Here is a 26,476-nt window from a genome sequence, read left to right on the forward strand (position 1 = left end):
GTGAAGATTACACCAATCAACATCTTTCTCAGTGGTTTTTATAGATCTGTTCTCTTTCCTTTGCCTCAAATGTATATATTATAATATCTACTCATTTAACCTTAGTTTATAGTTTTAATCTTATCACGTCTCTTACAATCACTGTTTAAGTCCTCGTGTTTCTGACACGTCCCTGTGCTCCATATTTTAGTAGAACGTCACTTATACTATGTACTATATCGTGTCTATGTCAGTGTCCACCGTTTATAATCTGCTTAACAGGTAACACTGTGGCTGAGTATCATGATCCTTGAGCACAACTTTTAGTCCACTGCCTCTACATCCTACTCTGCCTCTACCTGCAGATGGACCTTCTGCCTCCAGTATGCGCAGACGTTTAGCTAATTAGTCATGATGCTCCATGGATAGCTTAGTTTTATAATTATATTTCTGCCATATACTCTGTTCATGCATGTCTGAGATGTTGGACGTCTCAAAGCTTGTTTAAGGCCACTAAAGATAAAACTGTACATAAATGTTAGTTTGGTACACAACCAAGAAGTTCATTAAGCAAATCGTCGAGGACGACGATGATAGCGTGCCAAGCGGTGTTGGACACCCAGGGTTAGTGGCTGCCATCTGACTGTCTAGTCAGCCCCTTCTTAGAACAAGGCGCTCCTTGTGTGCTCGCCCAAGCTGCAAGGAGTACCTTGTCAGGAGATGGATTTTTCCAGCTCCCTTGTGCACTGAAATGTGTGCACAGTATGTGTGCACCACAGCACGAGATTAAGAAGTACAACTCTCTCACAGTCATGTTGGGTGTCTCCGGATAGCCCTTATTAAGTGTTAGTCATTAAAACTATTGTGGTTGCTGTAGCAAGTCTATAGAGAAAGTTATAACAGGGAGTTGATTTCAGGTGAATTTTTGTACAAGTTCAAGTGGAGAGAGGGGGTTTGGGGGGTTAACGGTTGTAGGCCGGCCACCCTCACGTGACTCCCTCGTGCCAGAGGGGGAGAGCGTCGTCTTGGAAGAATGTGATTGGCCGACGCTCCTGGGCCTCTGAGAGGCCTATCTGTGATTGGTGGAAGGAGCTGAGCGTACCGCCTGAGCGTGGGGCTCTCTTTTGGCACCAAGCCCCATTCTTATCCATGTCTGTTGCTGAAGGAGGACGTGTCGTTTTGTGCTAAGGCCAAGCACCGGAAAGACCGCCTGCAACGACACAAAAGTCACTCTCGATCATCGAGCCATCATCCCGGGACCATGGGAGTAAGAATCCGGTATCGTGGAAGAGGGAATCGGCAATATTAGCTAACGAAGTGAACTTTGGAGGATCGTCACCTTCCTGCATGATTGTGGGATGCCATCCAAAGAAAATGGACTGTGGAGGATGTATTATATCTACGTGTGGTAGTGACATCCATCGTCTATCGTGCCTTAGTTACAAGGTACTTGGGAGAGACGAACTTGTGAAAGTTTCAGTTTTGTGTTGGAAACCTAGAATTCGTAATTCTGCTGAATTACCCGTGAACAGTGAGGGACTGTCATTTTCACATGCCGTGCCGTACAGCGTCGTACTGAGCCGTGTTGAGGGCAGTAGTAGGGATGGCAGTCCAGCGGCTCCTTTTTTTTTTTGGGAGAGGACCCCTGTGGACTGCGCAGTCCACAGGCTCCTTTTTTTTTTCTGGGAGAAAATTCCCCTGTGCGGGCCAGGGTTTTCAGGATTCCCCTGTGCGGGCCAGGGTTTTCAGGATTCCTCTGTGCGGGCCAGGGTTTTCAGGTGAATTTGGGGAGTCACAGATTTGGAATTAGGGAATTCTTATAATGAAAAATAATGTCATACTAATTTGTTAAAGTTCTTATGAGAAAAATAATTTCCAAGACATTGAAGTTTGTTAAGGGCTTATGGAACAAATTCAAGTAACATATGTAGCTCTTTAGGGTTTCCAGGAGAACTCTACGGACATATTTTACATGTTTTCAACTTACAAATATCGTCTATGTAAGCCATAGTTTTTCAGGTAAATTTCGAAAATCACCTGTGCGGGCCAGGGTTTTCAGGGTTTCGTACATCACACCCCCCTCCCTCCCCCCTTACCTCGCAATCTGTCGCGTCACCTTTATTTACTTTACGCCCGGCCAGCCAGACCTCTTATCTTATCTTATCTTCTTCATAATATCTCGACCATCCCTCCTCTCTCTCTCTCTCTCCTCCTCCTATTTCCTTACAACTATTTTCAGAGTTTCAAATAATCATAGAAGTTTATTTATATATTTATGACCGAATTTGTAAAAGGATCATTTTCAGAGAATATTGTCTTAGATGTTTTGTTAAGGAAAACAGACAACTTATCCATAACACTTAGTTTTATATCCATTTACGGCTATTTCATCTGTAAAGACCAAATTGAACAGAGCCCGGTTTTAAGCTCATATTTCATCAGAGTCCAGTTTATACCTAAAAATGAACAGAGTCCACTTTGAGAGCAAAATTCGTCAGAGTCTACTTTGTGAGCAAAATTAGTCAGAGACAGTATTTAGCTCATATTTCATCAGAGTCCAATTATCAACAGAAATTCGTCAGAGACTACTTTGTGAGCAAAATTAGTCAGAGACAGTATTCAGCTCATATTTCATCAGAGTCCAATTATCAACAGAAATTCGCCAGAGTCTACTTTGAGAGGAAATTTCATCAGTGTCCTGTAATCTGTGAAAATTTGACAGAGTCCATTTTATACCCAATTTTCGTCAGAGACCATTTTATACCTAAAAATGAACAGAGTCTACTTTAATAGCAAAATTCATCAGAGTCCAGTTTTCTAGCAAATTTCATCAGTGTCCTGTAATCTGTGAAAATTTGACAGAGTCCAGTTCTTGATCGAAATTCATCAGAGTCCAGTTTTCTAGCAAAATTCGCCAGAGTCTACTTTGTGCCAAAATATTCAGAGTCCAGTTCATGATCGAAATTAATCAGAGTCCAATTAAAGACCCAAATTTGACAGAGACCACATTTTCGCTACTAACAGTCCAATCCCCCTGAAATTTTAAACAGTCATATTTCAGACGTAGTAAATAAGATCAAGTCAGTTACAGAGCTCCAGCTCTTGTCCCCCTGTATTTGCATATTTTCTCTATATTCAGCTGTGTTCTTCACATTTTTTCCATGTTTTCTGTGTTCATTCCATGTTCTATAAATGTTCACAGCAAGCTCAGTTCAAATTTTTTCTGCCATTTTCCCCGTATGTTCACTATGTTCTTTGTCATATTTTCATGTGCATCATATGTTCTCTGTATAACTTTTTATACTCAATATTCATGTTCTCAATGTTCTTAGCTTGTTCTTCACACGTTCAGTGTTCATTCTTTGTATTCCCTATGTTCCTTATCATGTCTTCATATTCTCTATAAGTTCATATTCCCAGCATGTTCACTGTATTCATCAACTTTTTCTTACGTGTTTTCTGTGTTCACCGTATGTTCACTGTGTTCATTCCCTTACTTAACCTCATTTTTTTTATGTTCTTTGTTTCTTCCATTCACTAACTAGTTCTTTGTCAAATATTAGCATCAGCAATACAGTTTCCTCAACAATTTTAGTCACCAAGTTTTTATTTGCAAAAACTATGTCAAAGTAATTCTCGTAGTCAACTTAATAGTTCTACCAGCCATGTTCTTAAACAAATCTACACTTTATTCAGTTCCAAATTTACAAAGACAAACCTTTCTTGTAACTTCTTAACTAAAAATCTTTCGCCAATCAACTGAAACATAGTCACTTTCCTCATTTCTCAACTAACTTATTATCCAATCAACCAAAAAATTGTCAAAGGAATCTTTCCAACACTGTTCATAACTAAACTTATTCCCTAGTCATCAGAAAATAACCGTGTTCTTCATGTTTCATTGTCATTTCATAACTAAAAAATCTTTCGCCAATCAACTAAAAACATAGTCACTTTCGTCATTTCTCAACTAAACTTATTATCCAGTCAACTAAAAATAGTCAGAAATAGCCTCGTTCAACACTGTTCTTAACTAAAACAACCTTTCTCTTAGCTAAAAATTGTCAAAGGAAACTTTTTTCAGCACTTTCTTAACAGGCGCTATGTTTCATCAAGAAAAAATTGTCAAAGGAAACTTTCCAAAACTGTTCATAACTAGCTTTTATCCATCGTCAATCAACTAAAAATAATAACTTTCATCATTTCTTAACTAAACATATTCCCCATTCATCAGAAAATAACCGTGTTCATCATGTTTCATTGTCATTTCATAACTAAAATTATCTGCCAATCATCAGAAAAAGTCACTTTCATCATTTCTTAACTAAACTTATTCCCCAGTCATCAGAAAATAACCGTGTTCTTCATGTTTCATTGTCATTTCTTATCTAAAAATTATCCGCCAATCATCAGAAAAAGTCATGTTCATCATGTTTTGTCTTTTGCTCAACTAAAAGTATTCATCGGTCAACTAAAAATAGTCTCGTTCATCATTTCGTAACAACCATTATGTTTTCGTCAAATAAGAAAATATAGTCACAGATATCTATCATCGTCATTCTTAACTGACATTTTATACTTTGTTGAGCACTAAAATAGCCACTTTCGTCATGTCTTGTCTTTTTCCATAACTAAAAGTATTCATCGGTCAACTAAAAAATAGTTACTTCATCATGTTTCCTTGTCATTTCTTAACTGAAATATCACTTCTCTCATTTTAAAATAGTCAGAAATAGCCTCGTTCAACACTGTTCTTAACTAAAGTAACCTTTCACTTCGCTAGAATAGTCATATTCATCGTTGTTCCTAACTAAATTATATGTCGTTAAGTAAGAAATATAGTCAAAGACACTCTTCGAGACATCAAGGACTTACTCAAAGACATCAAAGTTGCACTCAAAGACATCCTTTTCATTCATCAGAGAAACTTTCTAAGACGTCTTTGTTCATTAAAGTTAATCTCTTGTCCACAAAGTTATTCTGAGCTATCAAACTTGTTCTCAAAGACATCAAATGTTATTCACAGAGTCATCAAAGTTATTTTGTAACTCACTTTGTCCACAAAGTTATTCTGAGCTATCAAACTTGTTCTCAAAGTCATCAAATGTTATTCACAGAGTCATCAAAGTTATTTTGTAACTCACTTTGTTCATAAAAGTTATTCTCAGTCATGTTATGTTATTCTCTAACTCACTTCCATTCATCAAAGACATTCTCTAACTCCTCAAAGTTAATCTCTAAGACAACAAAGTCTTTCTCAGAGCTAACAAACTTGTTCTCAAAGTCTTCAAAGTTATTCTAAGACATCATCTTTCATCAAAGATATTCTCTCTAAGTCATCAAAGTTACTTTTCATTACATCAAAGACGCATTCAAATACTACCCATGTTCTCAGAAGTCATTCTCAAAGGCATCAAAGTTATTCAAAGAGCTAACAAAAGTTATTCTCAGAGTCACCTTCGTTCTTCAGAGAAACTTTCCAAAACATCTTTGTTCATCAAAGTTATTCTCAGAGTTAACAAAGGTAATCTCTAACTCACTCTCAGTCATCAAAGTTAATCCAAGAGACGTCAAAGTTAATCCAAGACATCATCTTTCATCAAAGATATTCTCTCTAAGCCATCAATGTTCTTCTCTAAGACATCAAAGTTATTCTCAGAGTCACCTTCGTTCTTCAGAGAAACTTTCCAAAACATCTTTATTCATCAAAGTTATTCTCTAAGACAACAAAGTCTTTCTCAGAGCTACCAAAGATGTTCTCTAAATCATAAAAGTTAATCTTAACTCACCTTCGTTCATTAGAGAAACTTTCCAATCCATATTCGTTGACCAGAGTTATTCTCAGAGTCATCAAAGTAATCTCTAATTCACCTTTGTTCTCCCAAAGTTGTTCTCTAAGACACCTTCGTTCACCAAAGAAACTCTCCTTCTTCCATCATGTTATACTTTAAGACATCTTCAGTCATAAAATTTCTCTTCAAAATGTAACTAGTTCAGCTTTTCATACCAAACCTGCATTTCTGTTAAAACATATTTTCTTAGTTGCTTTACCCTAAAACTGTTCTCTGAACTACACTGTTCAAACCTACGTAACCTATCCTCTCCACCCAATGTTACTTAGTTAACGTAACGTTCCTAAACCTAACTTTACCTATCCTAACTTATTTAACTTATCTTACCTATCCTAACCTAACTTGCTTTACCTAACTTAATCTGCATAACCTAACTTTACCTAGGTTACCTTACCTTACCTATCTTACCTAACCTAACCTAACTCTACCTATGTTACCTTACCTTACCTACCTTTCCTAACTTAACCTGCTTAACCTATCTTACCTATCTTACCTAACTTTACCTATGTTACCTTACCTTACCTACCTTTCCTAACTTAACCTGCTTAACCTATCTTACCTAACTTTTACCTATCTTACCTACCTTTCCTAACTTAACCTATGTTACCTTACCTTACCTATCTTACCTAACTTTACCTATCTTACCTTACCTTACCTACCTTTCCTAACTTAACCTGCTTAACCTATTTTACCTAACTTTACCTATCTTACCTAACTTAACTTTCATAACCTAACTTTACCTATCCTAACATAACTTACCTTACCTTCCCTGTCTTACCTAACTTTACCTATCCTAACATAACTTACATTACCTATCATACCTAACTTAACCTAACTTTACCTATCCTAACTTAACTTACCTAACTTATTCTGCTTAACCTAACTTACCTACATTACCTAACTTAACCTGCTTAACCTAACTTATTTTAACTTATCTTACCTATCCTAACCTAACTTGCTTTACCTAACTTAATCTTACATTCCCAAACTGATGTATCCTATCTTATCTAGTCAAACCAGACATGATCTAACTTACATAAGTATTCCTTCTTGTCTTTTGTGTTTCGTCAATCATTGTCTCATATTCATTTACTCATTTCTTTAGTTAATTTCTCAAATGGTCACTTATGGATTTCAAGTGCTATTTGTTAGAGATTGGATATTTAAGCATTTCAAAGAATGTTTGTTATATATGGGCATTTACTCATTTCAAGGGATAATTTCTCAAATGGACGTTTTTGCATTTCAAGTGTCATTTGTTTAAGATTGGGGTATTTAACCATTTCAAAGGATTTTTGTTATATATGGGAACTTACTCGTTTCAAGGGCCAATTTCTCAAATGGTCATTTTTGCAGATCAAGGGTTATTTGTTAAAGTTCATCAAGTTGCTCATAAGTTGTATTTATTATGTTTGTTATCATTTATTCTTATTCCCCAACCCCTTAACCTAACCTCTTGTAATCTTAGTGTATTTGGTAGGTTCTATCATATGTTCTTATTCCCCAACCCTTTAACCTAACCTTTCAGATGTAGTTTATGGTGTTTTTAACGTATTTGTTGAATATATTATCCTTTTCCTAATCTTTCAGATGTAGTTTTGTTTCTCCTTTTTGTATATTTTTACCCAAACCCACCATCCCACTTAACTTTCTTTCCTTCTTTTACTTTGATTCTCCTACTCCTTCTAACCCTCCTTTTCTATCTCTCTCCCTTATTCTCTCTCTTCCTCCCCCGCTCTCTCCCTCATTTGCTCAAATGCTCTCTTGTTTCTCAAATTCAAGTCTTATTGCTCCCATTCTCACACCCTCACTCTCATTCACTTAGTTTTCTTTTTTCTCAAATTCAAGTCTTAGTTCCCCCATGCCCACACTCTCTCTCTCTCTCATTCTCGCTTCTTTGGTCCCATTTTCTTCCGCCCCCTCTCTCTTACTCCTTGCTCTTCTTTCATGCTCTCACTCCCTTGAGCTCTTGTTTCTCAATTTCAAGTCTTAGTAGATCTGATTCTTTACTATTGTAATTCTATTATTACTAAGATAAAGAATGAACTTATATGTGAAAACAAAGTAAAAGAAGGAAAGAAAGTTAAGTGGGATGGTGGGTTTGGGTAAAAATATACAAAAGGAGAAACAAAACTACATCTGAAAGGTTAGGAAAAGGATAATATATTCAACAAACTACATCTGAAAGGTTAGGTTAAAGGGTTGGGGAATAAGAACATATGATAGAACCTACCAAATACACTAAGATTACAAGAGGTTAGGTTAAGGGGTTGGGGAATAAGAATAAATGATAACAAACATAATAAATACAACTTATGAGCAACTTGATGAACTTTAACAAATAACCCTTGATCTGCAAAAATGACCATTTGAGAAATTGGCCCTTGAAACGAGTAAGTTCCCATATATAACAAAAATCCTTTGAAATGGTTAAATACCCCAATCTTAAACAAATGACACTTGAAATGCAAAAACGTCCATTTGAGAAATTATCCCTTGAAATGAGTAAATGCCCATATATAACAAACATTCTTTGAAATGCTTAAATATCCAATCTCTAACAAATAGCACTTGAAATGCATAAGTGACCATTTGAGAAATTATAATTCTTTGAAATGCTTAAATATTCAATCTCTAACAAATAGCACTTGAAATCCATAAGTGACCATTTGAGAAATTAACTAAAGAAATGAGTAAATGAATATGAGACAATGATTGACGAGACACAAAAGACAAGAAGGAATACTTATGTAAGTTAGATCATGTCTGGTTTGACTAGATAAGATAGGATACATCAGTTTGGGAATGTAAGATTAAGTTAGGTAAAGCAAGTTAGGTTAGGATAGGTAAGATAAGTTAAAATAAGTTAGGTTAAGCAGGTTAAGTTAGGTAATGTAGGTAAGTTAGGTTAAGCAGAATAAGTTAGGTAAGTTAAGTTAGGATAGGTAAAGTTAGGTTAAGTTAGGTATGATTGGTAATGTAAGTTATGTTAGGATAGGTAAAGTTAGGTAAGATAGGGAAGGTAAGGTAAGTTATGTTAGGATAGGTAAAGTTAGGTTATGAAAGTTAAGTTAGGTAAGATAGGTAAAGTTAGGTAAAATAGGTTAAGCAGGTTAAGTTAGGAAAGGTAGGTAAGGTAAGGTAAGATAGGTAAAGTTAGGTAAGATAGGTAAGGTAAGGTAACATAGGTTAAGTTAGGAAAGGTAGGTAAGATAGGTAAAAGTTAGGTAAGATAGGTAAGATAGGTTAAGCAGGTTAAGTTAGGAAAGGTAGGTAAGGTAAGGTAACATAGGTAAAGTTAGGTAAGATAGGTAAGATAGGTTAAGCAGGTTAAGTTAGGAAAGGTAGGTAAGGTAAGGTAACATAGGTAGAGTTAGGTTAGGTTAGGTAAGATAGGTAAGGTAAGGTAACCTAGGTAAAGTTAGGTTATGCAGATTAAGTTAGGTAAAGCAAGTTAGGTTAGGATAGGTAAGATAAGTTAAATAAGTTAGGATAAGTAAAGTTAGGTTTAGGAACGTTACGTTAACTAAGTAACATTGGGTGGAGAGGATAGGTTACGTAGGTTTGAACAGTGTAGTTCAGAGAACAGTTTTAGGGTAAAGCAACTAAGAAAATATGTTTTAACAGAAATGCAGGTTTGGTATGAAAAGCTGAACTAGTTACATTTTGAAGAGAAATTTTATGACTGAAGATGTCTTAAAGTATAACATGATGGAAGAAGGAGAGTTTCTTTGGTGAACGAAGGTGTCTTAGAGAACAACTTTGGGAGAACAAAGGTGAATTAGAGATTACTTTGATGACTCTGAGAATAACTCTGGTCAACGAATATGGATTGGAAAGTTTCTCTAATGAACGAAGGTGAGTTAAGATTAACTTTTATGATTTAGAGAACATCTTTGGTAGCTCTGAGAAAGACTTTGTTGTCTTAGAGAATAACTTTGATGAATAAAGATGTTTTGGAAAGTTTCTCTGAAGAACGAAGGTGACTCTGAGAATAACTTTGATGTCTTAGAGAAGAACATTGATGGCTTAGAGAGAATATCTTTGATGAAAGATGATGTCTTGGATTAACTTTGACGTCTCTTGGATTAACTTTGATGACTGAGAGTGAGTTAGAGATTACCTTTGTTAACTCTGAGAATAACTTTGATGAACAAAGATGTTTTGGAAAGTTTCTCTGAAGAACGAAGGTGACTCTGAGAATAACTTTTGTTAGCTCTTTGAATAACTTTGATGCCTTTGAGAATGACTTCTGAGAACATGGGTAGTATTTGAATGCGTCTTTGATGTAATGAAAAGTAACTTTGATGACTTAGAGAGAATATCTTTGATGAAAGATGATGTCTTAGAATAACTTTGAAGACTTTGAGAACAAGTTTGTTAGCTCTGAGAAAGACTTTGTTGTCTTAGAGATTAACTTTGAGGAGTTAGAGAATGTCTTTGATGAATGGAAGTGAGTTAGAGAATAACATAACATGACTGAGAATAACTTTTATGAACAAAGTGAGTTACAAAATAACTTTGATGACTCTGTGAATAACATTTGATGACTTTGAGAACAAGTTTGATAGCTCAGAATAACTTTGTGGACAAAGTGAGTTACAAAATAACTTTGATGACTCTGTGAATAACATTTGATGTCTTTGAGAACAAGTTTGATAGCTCAGAATAACTTTGTGGACAAGAGATTAACTTTAATGAACAAAGACGTCTTAGAAAGTTTCTCTGATGAATGAAAAGGATGTCTTTGAGTGCAACTTTGATGTCTTTGAGTAAGTCCTTGATGTCTCGAAGAGTGTCTTTGACTATATTTCTTACTTAACGACATATAATTTAGTTAGGAACAACGATGAATATGACTATTCTAGCGAAGTGAAAGGTTACTTTAGTTAAGAACAGTGTTGAACGAGGCTATTTCTGACTATTTTAAAATGAGAGAAGTGATATTTCAGTTAAGAAATGACAAGGAAACATGATGAAGTAACTATTTTTTAGTTGACCGATGAATACTTTTAGTTATGGAAAAAGACAAGACATGACGAAAGTGGCTATTTTAGTGCTCAACAAAGTATAAAATGTCAGTTAAGAATGACGATGATAGATATCTGTGACTATATTTTCTTATTTGACGAAAACATAATGGTTGTTACGAAATGATGAACGAGACTATTTTTAGTTGACCGATGAATACTTTTAGTTGAGCAAAAGACAAAACATGATGAACATGACTTTTTCTGATGATTGGCGGATAATTTTTAGATAAGAAATGACAATGAAACATGAAGAACACGGTTATTTTCTGATGACTGGGGAATAAGTTTAGTTAAGAAATGATGAAAGTGACTTTTTCTGATGATTGGCAGATAATTTTAGTTATGAAATGACAATGAAACATGATGAACACGGTTATTTTCTGATGAATGGGGAATATGTTTAGTTAAGAAATGATGAAAGTTATTATTTTTAGTTGATTGACGATGGATAAAAGCTAGTTATGAACAGTTTTGGAAAGTTTCCTTTGACAATTTTTTCTTGATGAAACATAGCGCCTGTTAAGAAAGTGCTGAAAAAAGTTTCCTTTGACAATTTTTAGCTAAGAGAAAGGTTGTTTTAGTTAAGAACAGTGTTGAACGAGGCTATTTCTGACTATTTTTAGTTGACTGGATAATAAGTTTAGTTGAGAAATGACGAAAGTGACTATGTTTTTAGTTGATTGGCGAAAGATTTTTTAGTTATGAAATGACAATGAAACATGAAGAACACGGTTATTTTCTGATGACTAGGGAATAAGTTTAGTTATGAACAGTGTTGGAAAGATTCCTTTGACAATTTTTTGGTTGATTGGATAATAAGTTAGTTGAGAAATGAGGAAAGTGACTATGTTTCAGTTGATTGGCGAAAGATTTTTAGTTAAGAAGTTACAAGAAAGGTTTGTCTTTGTAAATTTGGAACTGAATAAAGTGTAGATTTGTTTAAGAACATGGCTGGTAGAACTATTAAGTTGACTACGAGAATTACTTTGACATAGTTTTTGCAAATAAAAACTTGGTGACTAAAATTGTTGAGGAAACTGTATTGCTGATGCTAATATTTGACAAAGAACTAGTTAGTGAATGGAAGAAACAAAGAACATAAAAAAAATGAGGTTAAGTAAGGGAATGAACACAGTGAACATACGGTGAACACAGAAAACACGTAAGAAAAAGTTGATGAATACAGTGAACATGCTGGGAATATGAACTTATAGAGAATATGAAGACATGATAAGGAACATAGGGAATACAAAGAATGAACACTGAACGTGTGAAGAACAAGCTAAGAACATTGAGAACATGAATATTGAGTATAAAAAGTTATACAGAGAACATATGATGCACATGAAAATATGACAAAGAACATAGTGAACATACGGGGAAAATGGCAGAAAAAATTTGAACTGAGCTTGCTGTGAACATTTATAGAACATGGAATGAACACAGAAAACATGGAAAAAATGTGAAGAACACAGCTGAATATAGAGAAAATATGCAAATACAGGGGGACAAGAGCTGGAGCTCTGTAACTGACTTGATCTTATTTACTACGTCTGAAATATGACTGTTTAAAATTTCAGGGGGATTGGACTGTTAGTAGCGAAAATGTGGTCTCTGTCAAATTTGGGTCTTTAATTGGACTCTGATTAATTTCGATCATGAACTGGACTCTGAATATTTTGGCACAAAGTAGACTCTGGCGAATTTTGCTAGAAAACTGGACTCTGATGAATTTCGATCAAGAACTGGACTCTGTCAAATTTTCACAGATTACAGGACACTGATGAAATTTGCTAGAAAACTGGACTCTGATGAATTTCGATCAAGAACTGGACTCTGTCAAATTTTCACAGATTACAGGACACTGATGAAATTTGCTCTCAAAGTAGACTCTGGCGAATTTCTGTTGATAATTGGACTCTGATGAAATATGAGCTGAATACTGTCTCTGACTAATTTTGCTCACAAAGTAGTCTCTGACGAATTTCTGTTGATAATTGGACTCTGATGAAATATGAGCTAAATACTGTCTCTGACTAATTTTGCTCACAAAGTAGACTCTGACGAATTTTGCTCTCAAAGTGGACTCTGTTCATTTTTAGGTATAAACTGGACTCTGATGAAATATGAGCTTAAAACCGGGCTCTGTTCAATTTGGTCTTTACAGATGAAATAGCCGTAAATGGATATAAAACTAAGTGTTATGGATAAGTTGTCTGTTTTCCTTAACAAAACATCTAAGACAATATTCTCTGAAAATGATCCTTTTACAAATTCGGTCATAAATATATAAATAAACTTCTATGATTATTTGAAACTCTGAAAATAGTTGTAAGGAAATAGGAGGAGGAGAGAGAGAGAGAGAGGAGGGATGGTCGAGATATTATGAAGAAGATAAGATAAGATAAGAGGTCTGGCTGGCCGGGCGTAAAGTAAATAAAGGTGACGCGACAGATTGCGAGGTAAGGGGGGAGGGAGGGGGGTGTGATGTACGAAACCCTGAAAACCCTGGCCCGCACAGGTGATTTTCGAAATTTACCTGAAAAACTATGGCTTACATAGACGATATTTGTAAGTTGAAAACATGTAAAATATGTCCGTAGAGTTCTCCTGGAAACCCTAAAGAGCTACATATGTTACTTGAATTTGTTCCATAAGCCCTTAACAAACTTCTATGTCTTGGAAATTATTTTTCTCATAAGAACTTTAACAAATTAGTATGACATTATTTTTCATTATAAGAATTCCCTAATTCCAAATCTGTGACTCCCCAAATTCACCTGAAAACCCTGGCCCGCACAGAGGAATCCTGAAAACCCTGGCCCGCACAGGGGAATCCTGAAAACCCTGGCCCGCACAGGGGAATTTTCTCCCAGAAAAAAAAAGGAGCCTGTGGACTGCGCAGTCCACAGGGGTCCTCTCCCAAAAAAAAAAAGGAGCCGCTGGACTGCCATCCCTACTACTGAGGGCATGGTACCATCTTAGCTGTGTGAGGCTACAAACCTCACCTGGGTCTCCTCCTGCTTACCCTAGGCCCGGAGGGGAGTACCATCCACAACCACCCTGGTCCGTGTGTCAGGACACCACGCCAGCCACCCCTTGGTCCCAGCTGACCACGTGAACGAAGTGGGAGGACCCCCACTTCACCATCTACTGCAGCAGCAAGTTTTTTTTCTTTATTTTTATTTTTACTTGCACGAATGCAATTAACTACAATAAAACAGAATACAATATAAACATGCAAGCAAAGAAAAAAACATAGTAACAATCAACAAATTAAACATAGGAGCACCAGCCTAAAGGACCGACAATAAAGCACATCACGAATTAAATACACATAATACACAGTAACAAAACACAGAACCACCGGTCTGAAAGGCCGCCAGCAAAACAGGAACATGAATCACCAGGAACAAGATAATATGAAATGTGCAATACAAAACAATACACACAAAAAACACAGAAAATATTTACATAAAGGAAACACAGGCTATATAAAAAAAAAACAAGACAGGAACAAGCAAAGAATCAGCCCGAAGGGTCTCTGCAAAACACAAACGAGCGCACCAATAACACAAACAAACCAAAACAGGCCCATGCAGGAGCCAAGAGGAAACACCCACATGCGCACACACAATGCCACCCCCCTCCCCTCGCGCACGTAGTCATCAGGCAAACAGAGCACGGACTACTGATACTTTTCTGGAAACCGAGATGCCGGGAACCATAAACAATACGCCTCCCAAAGCAACTGGGCGTTCTCCGGAACCTGAGAACCGTAATCCATATCCGGCCGAGGCATTAAGTTCGGCACACCCTGGATAAAACACCGTCCTCGCGGAACCCAAACGCAAGTAGGATCCCACGGAACCGGGAGCACGCGCTCAAGTGTGTGAAAACGCACAGTGTAAAAAGTATGCACGTCCCCGGAGGCCAAGACGATAGGTAAATGGTTCACTTCAGGGGGGCCTGGGACAAGACGGCTCACTCAGAGACACCGCAAAGGCCGCCTCATTACCCATGGGATGACGTGCCTGCTGGGACCCCCCACGACGGGCATCCTTCTTCAGCACCATGACGATGCCACGGCGAGCACCAGTACCCACCGCATCGACAGCAGGAGGAGCTACCTCCTCCCACCGCGGAGAACCGTCCGCCGAAGGCAGAACCAAAGGCACCGCAGAGAGACAGGCACCTAAATCACCAGCAACACCAGGCACATGGACCTCCGCCACCACCAACCGCTCGGAGTGCGAGGCAACCTGAACCACCTCCTCGACACTCGAAGCCTCACCGTCACTGAAGTCACCCACATCCGCCCAGGCAGAAGACGAACGCCGGGAACGCTTGGGCACCAGTCGTACATCATCAGAGCTGGAAGCAGATCCTGAAGCACGGGCCCCACAAGCCGGGCGGACTGACGCACGACGCAAGACGGCAGCAGCCTCAACCACTGGGGGAACCGGACCGCACACAGCAGGTGGCCCTGCCACCCCAACATCCAGCACAGTCGGAACACAAGGCAAGGGCGTAGGGCCAGGAGCAGGAGCAGAAGACGAGGAAGAGAAGAGCGCCGACGAAGCACGGAGATTGCCCAGAAGGCCTACGGGAGCAGCAGGGACAGCGACAGGATCAGGATGAACATCCGACGGCACGGCAACACCCGGAGGAGGGTCCACAACAACTGAGAAAAGGACGGGTGCCGCAGGGGAAGCCGAAGCAGTTAACGGGACACTCACTTCCTCACCCCCGGAGTCCTCCTCCAGAGGGAGCGGCGGGAAATTCTTCTCCTGGAACAAGTTGACGGGAGCAACCAAAGCCGCAGTGCACCCGGCAGCCTGATGCCCCAATAGGCCACACCGAAAACAGGTACGGGGCTGCTGGGCATAAATACACCTGGACGTAGTACCCCATAAGCCGGACAGAGGATGGTATATCCGACCGTAGGGGCATCCCCAGGGTATTTATGTTCGTCCGCAAACCTGCATACTTCCCCAAGGAGAGCGTGTTCACCCGCACACTGAATACAGCTCTAAACATCTGGAAGTAACGGCGGAATAGGTCTTCGGGAAACTCCAGGGGTGCCCCGTGCAAACTGACATATGTCAGGGCACCACTACGGTCCGAGATAAACACAGATCCGGCACCACCCGGCATCGGCAACGAATGCCCCTCATATCGTCGGAGGAAGTCACGGTATTCCTCCTCCCTCACGAACTTGAGAATAACCCAAGTAGCAGTTACAAGCTCCACATTGAAGATGGCAATCACTGGGACACGGAGCATGTCACACATAGCAGTCTCGACTTCACGGTATCCAGCACGGCCAGTGAACTCCAGGCCCACGGAGTTCACCCTCACAACAAGGGGGATAGATGGCCGCCTATCGCAAGCTCACCACGTCACCACGTAGCCAGGCAGCAACAGCAGAGAGGGCAGAGACGCCCACACCCCCTGACGACTAAAGCGGCAAACAACCCTCAACGACCAGTAAAATGAACAGTAAAATGTGTACTTGGATGAAAAAACGATTCTTCGCGGCAGGGGATCGTATTCCAGGGACCTGCCCGAAACGCTACGCGTACTAGTGGCTGTACAAGAATGTAACAACTCTTGTATATATCTCAAAAAAAAAAAACATATACGTACATATACATATACACATACATGTATACATACATATACACACACACACACACATGCATTCACATACATTTGTCTCTTACTCTGACAGGGTGAGATAGCTGATAGAGAAACTAGTGTGCAATTAAAAACTTAATCACTGAAGGTGATGAAGGTGCTTTTACAAGCTCAGGTTATATAGTTACATCACATACATACATTGTATAATTGATACATTACATGGTTAATCTTGGGTATAAGTCCAATATATCATCAAGTGTTCAAGTACTCATATAGTAATTACACAGTTCAGCATACCTTAGCCCAGGAGGGCGAAAGTCAGTCAATATGGGACATTCTACAATATAATGTTCAAGAGAGTACATGTTTTCTCTTTCACAAAGTTGACACATTGTGTACTCGACATTTGGGTTTTGAGAAAGCTTTGAGCTTTGAGTTTTGTGAACTGTTGACAGGTTGTCTTTGGTGTAATGCGTGGTGTACTGTGAAGGATTCCGTGAGAATTAAAGTCATTAACGCCACTGGGGGACATCATTGCTTAACGAGGGCATTGTTGTGTTGTTGAACAGCGTTGTGAGTAACATAAATTTGTGGGTGCAGTTACCTGTCCGTGTGACAATTAGTTGTGCACCCCTAGCTAATTTGTGTAATTAGCAGCTGTCAGTGAGTTCACGCAGTGGTGAGGAAGTGTCGGAAGGAAGACTAACGTAATGTTAACGAATTAACGAGCCGTCGTTAATTAAGTGATTGATTAACGTAAGGGGTTGACTACCTGTCATAGGCAAAGTCAATTGAGCTGTCATAGCTGTCATAATTTGTTGGACTGATCGTATCTGTCTGCGGGCAGGGGATTAAACACTAGAGTAGCTGATTAAGGGAGTTAGCACCCGCCACTTGGTGAATTCACAGTGTTGATGTTGGTACTTACACAGGGTGTAGAGTAACCTTGTGTAGTAGAGTAATATTACCCTCGTTAAGGTAATTTTGTCGTAAGACAGGAATGACACCTGTCAATTGGGTGACAGCAGTGTCTATCATAATTCTTCTGAATTAATAGGCAGTCGGTGTGGCGGTAATTAACTGGGAATTACTCACTGAATTCTTAACGTCTCGAGTGTAATGTAATTAAAGGGCTTTCGAGTCATTGGTGTCATTTGAGCGTCGTTGAGACACGATTATGTTAACGTAAATTGAATTGTTGCTGACCACTGTGGACAGTCGATTAACGTAAATTGTATTAAATTCAATTAGTGTACTTTTTAGTATTGTTGTTGTCTTGAGAGACAAGAGTTAATGAAGGTTTTATTACGGGGGTCATTATTGTTGGATCACCCGCCTAGTTACTTAGTACCTCGCTGGGAGGGCCGCGAGAGTCATTCAAGATTTGTGATTATAGTATATTGTGCACTGTGAGGGCCGTGACATATAGTGATTGCAAGCTTGCGTCGCCAGTGGGCACCACTCTGTTCAGTTAGTGTCATTATTGAGTCAGCGACGACGGAAAGAATTCCGTGGGTCCGTGAGGTTGTTGACTAAGCTGTTACTAAATGTGCCACTGGGAGACAGTAAAGTAACGTAAACTCGATGTTGTAGTGGTGCTAGATTTTTGTTGAATAAATTGTTATTGTTCGATAAATGGCGTTTAAGTTCAATCAATCTTATTGTCCCACTTATGTTCTGCAATGCCTTGCATGCTTATGTGTAAATTGAGTTTGTTCCTAGAGCTCGAGTCCGATTCATAGCTCCACACTTCAAGAAATTCGGAGTGAGTTCCTGTCAACCTCCCTTTATTAGTTTTTACTAGGAGTCAACAGCCCAAGTTTTTTTTTTATTTTTATTTTTACATGCAAGCATGCAAGTTAAATACAATAAATACAATAAAACAAACTAGGAAACATAAGAAACCAAAAAAAAAAATTAAAAACCGGTTAGAAGGACCGACAGCACAGTACAACAATTAACAAAACTGGAGAAACGCATGAGAAACACAGCATACATCTAAACAAGAACATAACACAAAACAGAAATCAATATAAACAAGCAATCAATGCAAACAAATAAAGACAAGAAAACAAAGCATAGTAACCCATGAAACAAAGCAAACAGAAGCACCGGCTGGAAGGACTGACAAACAAGCACATCATGAAGTACAACAAGAAATATAATACAAGAAAATCATATACAACAAGCCAAAAATAAAAACAAAAGAAAACAAAATAAAAATAAAAAACAATACAGCAAGTAAGGCATAAATATAACACACAGGGTAAAATAACAACACAAAAACAAATACATGAATAAGAACACGCACATCAAACCACCAGCCACGCAACAAAGGGAGAGGCACGGGCACATAATACAACAGGGCACACAAACAGCCAGAGGGGCACACAGCACTACATAAAACAAATAAACAGGAAATCAGCGGACATATTTGCCCGGGAACATAACCCTTGGGAACCGTACGTTGAACGCTTCCCAGAGCAACCACCACCAAGGGTCTCATCCATCCACCGGGGATGCCAGAACATCTGGAACCCTGGCAACAAACACCCGCAAACAGGGGACCCAGATGGTATTACTTATGAGGCGAGTAGTGGCCACATGCCCCCACATCATGGGAATCCCCCCACCATGAAAGTTCTCCAGCCAGTCAGACAGCATTAACCCGGTAATCGCTGTCCAGTGACCCGGCGACATCACAGACACCGGCAACACGTCCCCCAGGGCCCCAACGTGCACCCTCACACGAGGGAACTTGACAGAGGGCACTACCACAGGGGCACCTGCGGCTACGGGCACACCACCAGACGACTGCATTGAACCTGGACGGCACGCATCCTTCTGCAATGTCACTACCAGGCCACGCCCAGCACCAGCATCCACACCATCCTTGGCAGCGGAAGCCACCACCAACCACTACGGAGAGTCCCCTGGCGGAGAGGGAACAGAAGGCACGTCCGAGACATGGGCACTAACCCGAAGACCCACAGTCACTGAAGTCACAAACATTGGCCCAGGCCGAAGACGAACGCCGGGAACGTTTGGGCTCCGGCCGGATATTGTCAGAGCCGGAAGCGAACCCAGAAACACAGGAACCACTAGCCGGACGAACCGACGCCCGACGCATGATGGCAGCAGCCTCTACCACAGGGGGAACCGGACCACACACAGCAGGAGGCTCCGCATCCACCCCAGCACCCAGCACAGCCAGGACCCGAGGCGAGGACACAGGGCCAGGCGCAACAGCCGAAGACGAGGGAGAAGACGGCGACGCCCCACAGGGAGCACCAGGAAGGTCCACAGGAGCAGCGGGGACAATGACAGGAGCAGGTAGACCATCCGACGGCACACCAGGAGGGTCTGCAACAACCAGAGGAATGGCGGGCGACACAGGGGGAGCAGCATCAGCTAACGGGACGCTCACCTCCTCATCCCTGGAGTCCTCCTCCAGAGGGAGCGGTGGGAAATTTTCTTCCCGGAGCAAGTTGACGGGAGCAACCGGAGCTGCAGTGCACCCGGCAGCCTGATGCCCCAACATGCCACACTGGAAACAAGTACGGGGTTGCCGGGCATACACCCGCACGCAGTACCCTAATAGCCGGACAGAGGATGGAGTGTCCGACCTCAGGCGCATTCCGAGGGTATGAATGCATCCACACACATCCACTTCACACCCGTATACATCCCAGAAGACAGCGAGTGCATCCACACACTGACGACGGTGCCAAACCTCTGGAAGAAACGCCGGAGGAGGGTCTTGGGAAACTCCAGGGGGGCCTCATGGACACTCACATACGTCACGGCACCGCTTCGATCCACAGTGACCACAGATCTGGTGCCATCCTGCAGCTGCAAGGTACGTCCCTCGTACCGTTGGAGAAAGTCACGGTACCCCGCTTCTCCCACAAACTTGATGACCACACGGAGAGCAGTTACCAGCTCAACACCGCATATGACCATGACCAGGATATGGAGCATGTCACACATGACCAGCTCCATGAGAGGGTATCCTGCATGGCCAGTAAACTCCAAACCCACAGAGTTTATCCTCACAACAGGGGGAAGATGGCGGCCCATCCCAAAAGCGCCAAGCCCACACCAACCAGGAACAGCAGGGAGGGTAGAGACACCCACACCCACTGCCAACGAAAGCGGCAAACACCCAAACTACCGGAGAGGCTAGGCGACACGTCCTCGCCTCACAGCAGCTAGAGCACAACTCTCATCAACGGCCTAAGTGGACAGGTTTTACCCTTGTGGTGGAAGCCTGGCAGTTTGCTACCACTTTTCCTATGATCTCTATTTAATTTAATTTTTATTGTTCTATTATTTTCCTATTGAAGTTAAAAATTCTGCTAGTAAGAAGTTCTTTCTGTTTGAGGTCTGCCTCCCATGCGAGGTGACATCAACGTAACACACGTGTGTGTTATGCGTGTTAAGCGTGTGTTGCTCCTATGTCCTACAAATGGCGCTGTTTTTCAAAAAAGCATGTTTTTTCCTGTCACAGGTGAAGCACGTACATAGTAGGTTTATAAAAATGCTCGCCTATTCCAATGCAACGTTGTGTCAAAATTTCAAAGCAATAGAGAGGTAAAGAGGTTTCGAAGATTTCTCTCACATGAAAAAACATGAAAAACACAGTTTAAATAAAAACATGTTTTTTTTTTACCGTCAGAGACGTGATATCGATATAGTATGTATATAAAAACCCCCTCGGATGCGAATGGAACGTTGTGTGAAAATTTCAAAGCAATCGGTGAAGAACTTTCGGAGATTAGCGATTTTGAACAAACGAACATTTACATTTTTATTTATATAGAAGATATCTGCGGGTTTCTGACGAGGTGAATGCCAAGGGTAAAATTGGATGACATCTGAGAGAGTTCAGATACTATGCCTAACAAGATTGATGAAGAGAACGGTCGCCTAATGAGACAATTTGACGTACAGAGACTCCATGGAAGAAGAAGAATTGTTGAAGCGGTGAGCAATGATTGATATTGTACCATATTTTTACCAGTAATTGTACCAGTAATTGTTAATTCATTGTTTCATAGTTATTCCTGATACCTAGTGACTATAACATGGAAGAATGTGATTATTAGAGACAAGTTTATTATATTGATAAAATACTTATATGTAGGTGAAAGGAGAGCCTAAACTGCGGAGTACCTTTGTCTTGAGAAGTCTGTAACTATGCTATGTGCTATAAGTTGGGGACCCTGTACAAGGCATCATTTATTTCTTTGTTTTTGTAATAAATGTTTGTTTGAAAACTTTATTTACTGCTAGCAGTACCCGCCACGCGTTGCTGTGGCTCAGTCTGGTTAAATGGAAAGAAAAGAGAAAGCGCACGTTTCTAATATGTTTAATTTCACAATGTTTGTGGGATCACTATAATTTTTGTTGTTCCATTGTCTGTGGAGATATAGAGATTCTCTGGTTTGTCGACTATACAACACTCGACATATAATTGTCCACGTGAGAATCAATTCGTGTCTAGATATAAACTGCACAATTCTAAAAATTGGCCCAGAGCTTTGTTGATAGTGATTGCAAACGCTAATCGAATTGGAAATTACAATCTCTTAAATTGAAATGGAATATCTGTTGGAATCATAAGAATGCGAGGAATGAGGACATCTTCCCTTTGAAAGGTCCTGTCAGATTGTTGCTTCTACGACGTCGCTGATTAATTTTTTTACTGCAAGGCACATGGCGTTGCAAAGGTTTGGCTGGTTGATGTTTAGTAACATGATAATTGACAAGCCGATCTTCAATTGCCGTACGTGGGAGTCCACCTGGAGCTGCCATGAGATATCGACGTGTCGCCTGGCCTCTGGTAGTTTGGGGTGTTTGCCGTTTTCGTTGCCAGGGGGTGTGGGCGTCTCTGCCCTCCCCCTGCTGTTGCTGCCTGGCTGTGTGTTGACGTAGCGAGCTTGCCATGGGAGGCCATCTTCCTCCTGTTGTGCGGGTAAACTCCGTGGGCCTGGAGTTCACTGGTCGTGCTGGATATGCGGACATAGAAATGGTTATGTGCGACATGCTCCGTATCCCTGTGATGGCCATCTACGGTGTTGAGCTTGTAACTGCCCACCGGGTTGTTATAGAGTTCGTGATGGAGGAGGAGTACCATGACTTCCTCCGTTGTTACGAGGGGCATTCGTTGCCGTTGCCGGGTGGTGCCGGCTCTGTGTCCATCTTGGACCATTGTGTGCATGGGGTGTCCCTGGAGTTTCCCGAGGACCTCCTCCGACGTTACTTTCAGAGGTTTGGAATGGTCGTCAGTGTGCGGGTTAACACGCTCTCCTCAGGGAGGTATGCAGGTAGGCGGACGAACATTCGCACCGTGGGGATGTGCCTGCGGTCGGATATTCCATCTTCGGTCCGGCTTATGGGGTACTACGTCTGGGTGTACTATGCCCCGCAACCCCGTACCTGTTTCCGGTGTGGCCTGATGGGGCATCAAGCTGCCGGGTGCAATGCGGCTCCGGTTGCTCCCATCAACTTGTTACGAGAAGAGGATTTCCCGCCGCTCCCTGTGAAGGAGGACTCCAGGGTGAGGAGGTGAACGTCCTGTTAGCTGATAAGGCTCCCCCAGCGTCGCCCGACGTTCCCTTGGTTGTCGCAGACCCTCCAGATTTTGCAGTGCCGTCAGATGATACTCCTGCTCCTGTCACTGGCCCTGCTGCTCCCATGGGCCTTCCTGGTGCTCCCTGTGAGGCATCGCCGTCTGCTCACTCGTCTTCGGCTGCTGAGCCTGGCCCTGCATCCTCACCTCGGGTCCCGCCTGTGCTCGGTGCTGGGGTGGCTGCGGAGCCTCCTGCTGTGTGTGGTCTGGTTCCCCCCCTGTGGTAGAGGCTGTTGCCGTTCTGCGTCGGGCATCGGTTCGTCTGGCTGGTGGTTCCTGTGTTTCTGGGTCCGCTTCCGGCAGTGATGATGTCCGGCAGGTGCCCAGAGGTTCCCGGCATTCGTCTTCTGCCTGGGCCGATGTTGGGGAATTCAGTGACTGTGGGTCTTTGGGTGTTGACGGTGTGGTTCTGGACACGTCGCTGTCTTCGCAGTTAGTATTGGCGGAGGTCCATGTGTCTACTGGTGCTGGAGCCAGTGTCTCAGACGTGCCTTCGGTTCTTTCTCCGCCAGGGGACTCTCCGCAGTGGGGGGGTGGTGGCTTCCGCTGCCAGGGATGGTGTGGATCCTGGTGCTGGCCGTGGCCTGGTAGTGACATTATGGAAAGATGCATGCCGTCATGTGAGGGTGCGCGTTGGGAGACCAGGGGACGTGTTGCCGGCGTCCGTGATGCCATCGGGTAATTGGTCAGCGATTGCCGAGTTGATGCTGGCTGACGGCCCGGAGAATTTTCATGGTGAGCAGGTTCCCTGCATGTGGGGCCGAGTGGCAATTACTCCCCTCCTCAGTACTACCATCTGGGTCCCATGTTTGCGGGTGTTTGTTGCCAATGTTCCGGATGTTATGGCTTCCCCAGTGGATGGCCGAGATGCTCTGGGAAGCGTTTAATGTGCAGTTCCCGCGGGCCTGTTTTCCGGAAAAGTATGTCCACTGATTTCTTGTTTAAGTGCTTAATGACATGATGTATGCCCCTCTGGCATACATCACGTTTTTGTTCATGTATTTGTTCTGTGTTGTTACTATGCCCTGTGTGTTATTTTCTGCCTTCCATGTTGTATTGTTATGATTTTATTGTGTTCTGTTTCATGTTGTACTTTATCGGCCGTTCCGGCCGGTGCTTCTGTCTGTTTTGTTTTCATATGTTACTATGTTTTGTTTTCTTGTCATTATTTGATTGATTTGATTGCTTGTTTTCTCTTTTGTGTTATGATCTTGTCTTGATGTCATGCTGTGTTATGTTGTTTTATTGTATTTATTGTCTTTAACTTGCATGCTTGCATGTAAAAATTAAAAAAAAAAAAATTGGTATCCCTGGCAGACCGAGTGAATTAAAAAATTCTGTTAGATAATTAACCTCTTCCTCTGCTTCAACAACAGTTTCGACGGACTTGTATGTGACTGCCTCGCTCTGAATGTTAGACTGAATAATATTGTTAATGTCGTAGACGTTTTGTTCTTGACCACAAGAATAGCTCGTTCACTCAGCTAATCGTGATTCTTATAATTGGTTTCAATATTGGGAAATACTTTTTCAACCAATTCTTCTTTTGATGTCACTAAATTGCATAAGTTATGAGGCAATGAAATTCGTCCTGAGGTCAGATCAACCAGCCCGTTTACGTTCCCAATTTCTAGAAATTTATGTGAGAATATCTCAGCTGATGGATCGTTTTGCAGTAACTACATAACTACACGCATATTTGTAGTTAATTTAAATATCTTTACGTAGCGCCACAAAGTAGAGTGTTTCAGGCAAGCATTTATTTCGTCCGCTGGTGCCGATCGAGGATTAAATGTTCAATAGCAATTTCAAAGCAGAAGTAGTAGTTCTTCCACCTGGTAGCAATGTTGCAGCAATTCCGGACGATGCAAGAGCTAAAGTTATGCCATTTTGGGATCGAAATGCTGCCAGAATCAATCTAATTAGGAAGGTTTTACCAGTTCCTCCTGGCGCATCTAAGAAGATTTCTCCAAGCCCGTTATTGACAGTTTGAATTATTTGATTGTTAATGTCTTTTCGTTCAAGCGTTAGCCTAGGAATATTAGATTAAACATACGACAACAGATCGCCCGTGTTGTAATGTTGTTCACGACGAAATTCTACATCGAACGAAGCAGCAGCAGATCGATTCGATGATGGCTTTTCCAATTGATTGAAAACTTTGTTGGCGATTTCCAAGCACAAGTCTTCAATCATTAACAAGGCTTCGTTGAAGATTTTTGCTGTAAAATCCATGTTCATATTTGAATTTTCTTTGCGTATTCGATGGATAATATCTCTAGCCATGTGCGATTTATAATTATCCCATAACTCTGTTGGACAAAACGGAGAGCCGGAGGTCAATATGATTGCAAACAATGCACGAAATTTATTTGGATGTGATGTGTTGGACGCGTCACTAATGCATACATCCCAGTGCCGATCGTTGTCTAATAAATTCAGAGCTAGACATACACTACGGAAAGTGGCACGTTAACAAATCATGCCACTTGACAAATCTCAATTGACGCCGTTGACAAATCTCAATTGCTGGAAAGACGTTGGACTGGGCACATTTACGAGCAGAATGCGAAGAAAGAAGCATTCATCCTGATTAGAATGCATGGTGTACAGTCTGCCTATCGTAGTTTATTTAAATATGTCAAGTTTCTGTCGACTCGCTCTCCTCGTTTGCGTCGTTCAAATTATTTTCTACTGGCATTCCATGTGTAAAACTTAGGCACTTACGAATACAGCATTATTTTCCCAAACACGTCATTTTGACATAACGTGAAGAAAGCAGTTAACGCTGTAGCCGGTGGAATCATAGCTGTTTGTTGCTCATTTGCAGCTGTGAAATAAACGTGTTGTCCATTTTCACGTTTTCAAAAGAAAAACAAATAATACTAACGAAATATTTCAATTCAAACGCAAATCAATCGACACAGCTCAATTTCACCACCAATTACACTGAAAAATAATAAGAACAGTTAAAAATACGAAAAGAAAAACAATGAAAAAAGAAAAACTATATCCACGAAATGAACGGTATGGTAAACAACACAGCTCAGTCTCAATGCAATATCACAAAATAATTAAACCAAAATGAAAATAAATCAAAATCTATGAAAATTCCATTTATCAATGCAATCAGGAACATTGTAATAGAATCGTAACATATTTTGTATTGCTTGTGTTAGTCTTACGTGCAACAGATGGCGCTGTTTTTTTAAAAAAAAACATGTTTTTACCTGTTACAGGTGTGGCATCTAAATAGTAGGTATATAAAAACACGCACATATTCGAATGGAACGTTGTGTCAAAATTTCAAAGCAATCAGTGAAGAACTTTCAGAG

At 41.0% G+C, this 26,476-nt stretch overlaps 1 protein-coding gene across 1 annotated transcript; it reads right to left on the reverse strand.

The window, feature by feature from the left end:
- Nucleotides 1-23,186: 23,186 nt before the first annotated feature.
- On the reverse strand, nucleotides 23,187-23,753 carry LOC138371670 (activating signal cointegrator 1 complex subunit 2 homolog). The gene has a single exon (XM_069336670.1). It carries the CDS (start codon nucleotides 23,751-23,753, stop codon nucleotides 23,187-23,189), a length of 567 nt encoding a protein of 188 aa, XP_069192771.1.
- Nucleotides 23,754-26,476: the final 2,723 nt, after the last annotated feature.

The sequence above is a fragment of the Procambarus clarkii genome, chromosome 36 (assembly GCF_040958095.1).
Source record: "Procambarus clarkii isolate CNS0578487 chromosome 36, FALCON_Pclarkii_2.0, whole genome shotgun sequence".
Taxonomy (NCBI): Eukaryota; Metazoa; Arthropoda; class Malacostraca; order Decapoda; family Cambaridae; genus Procambarus; species Procambarus clarkii.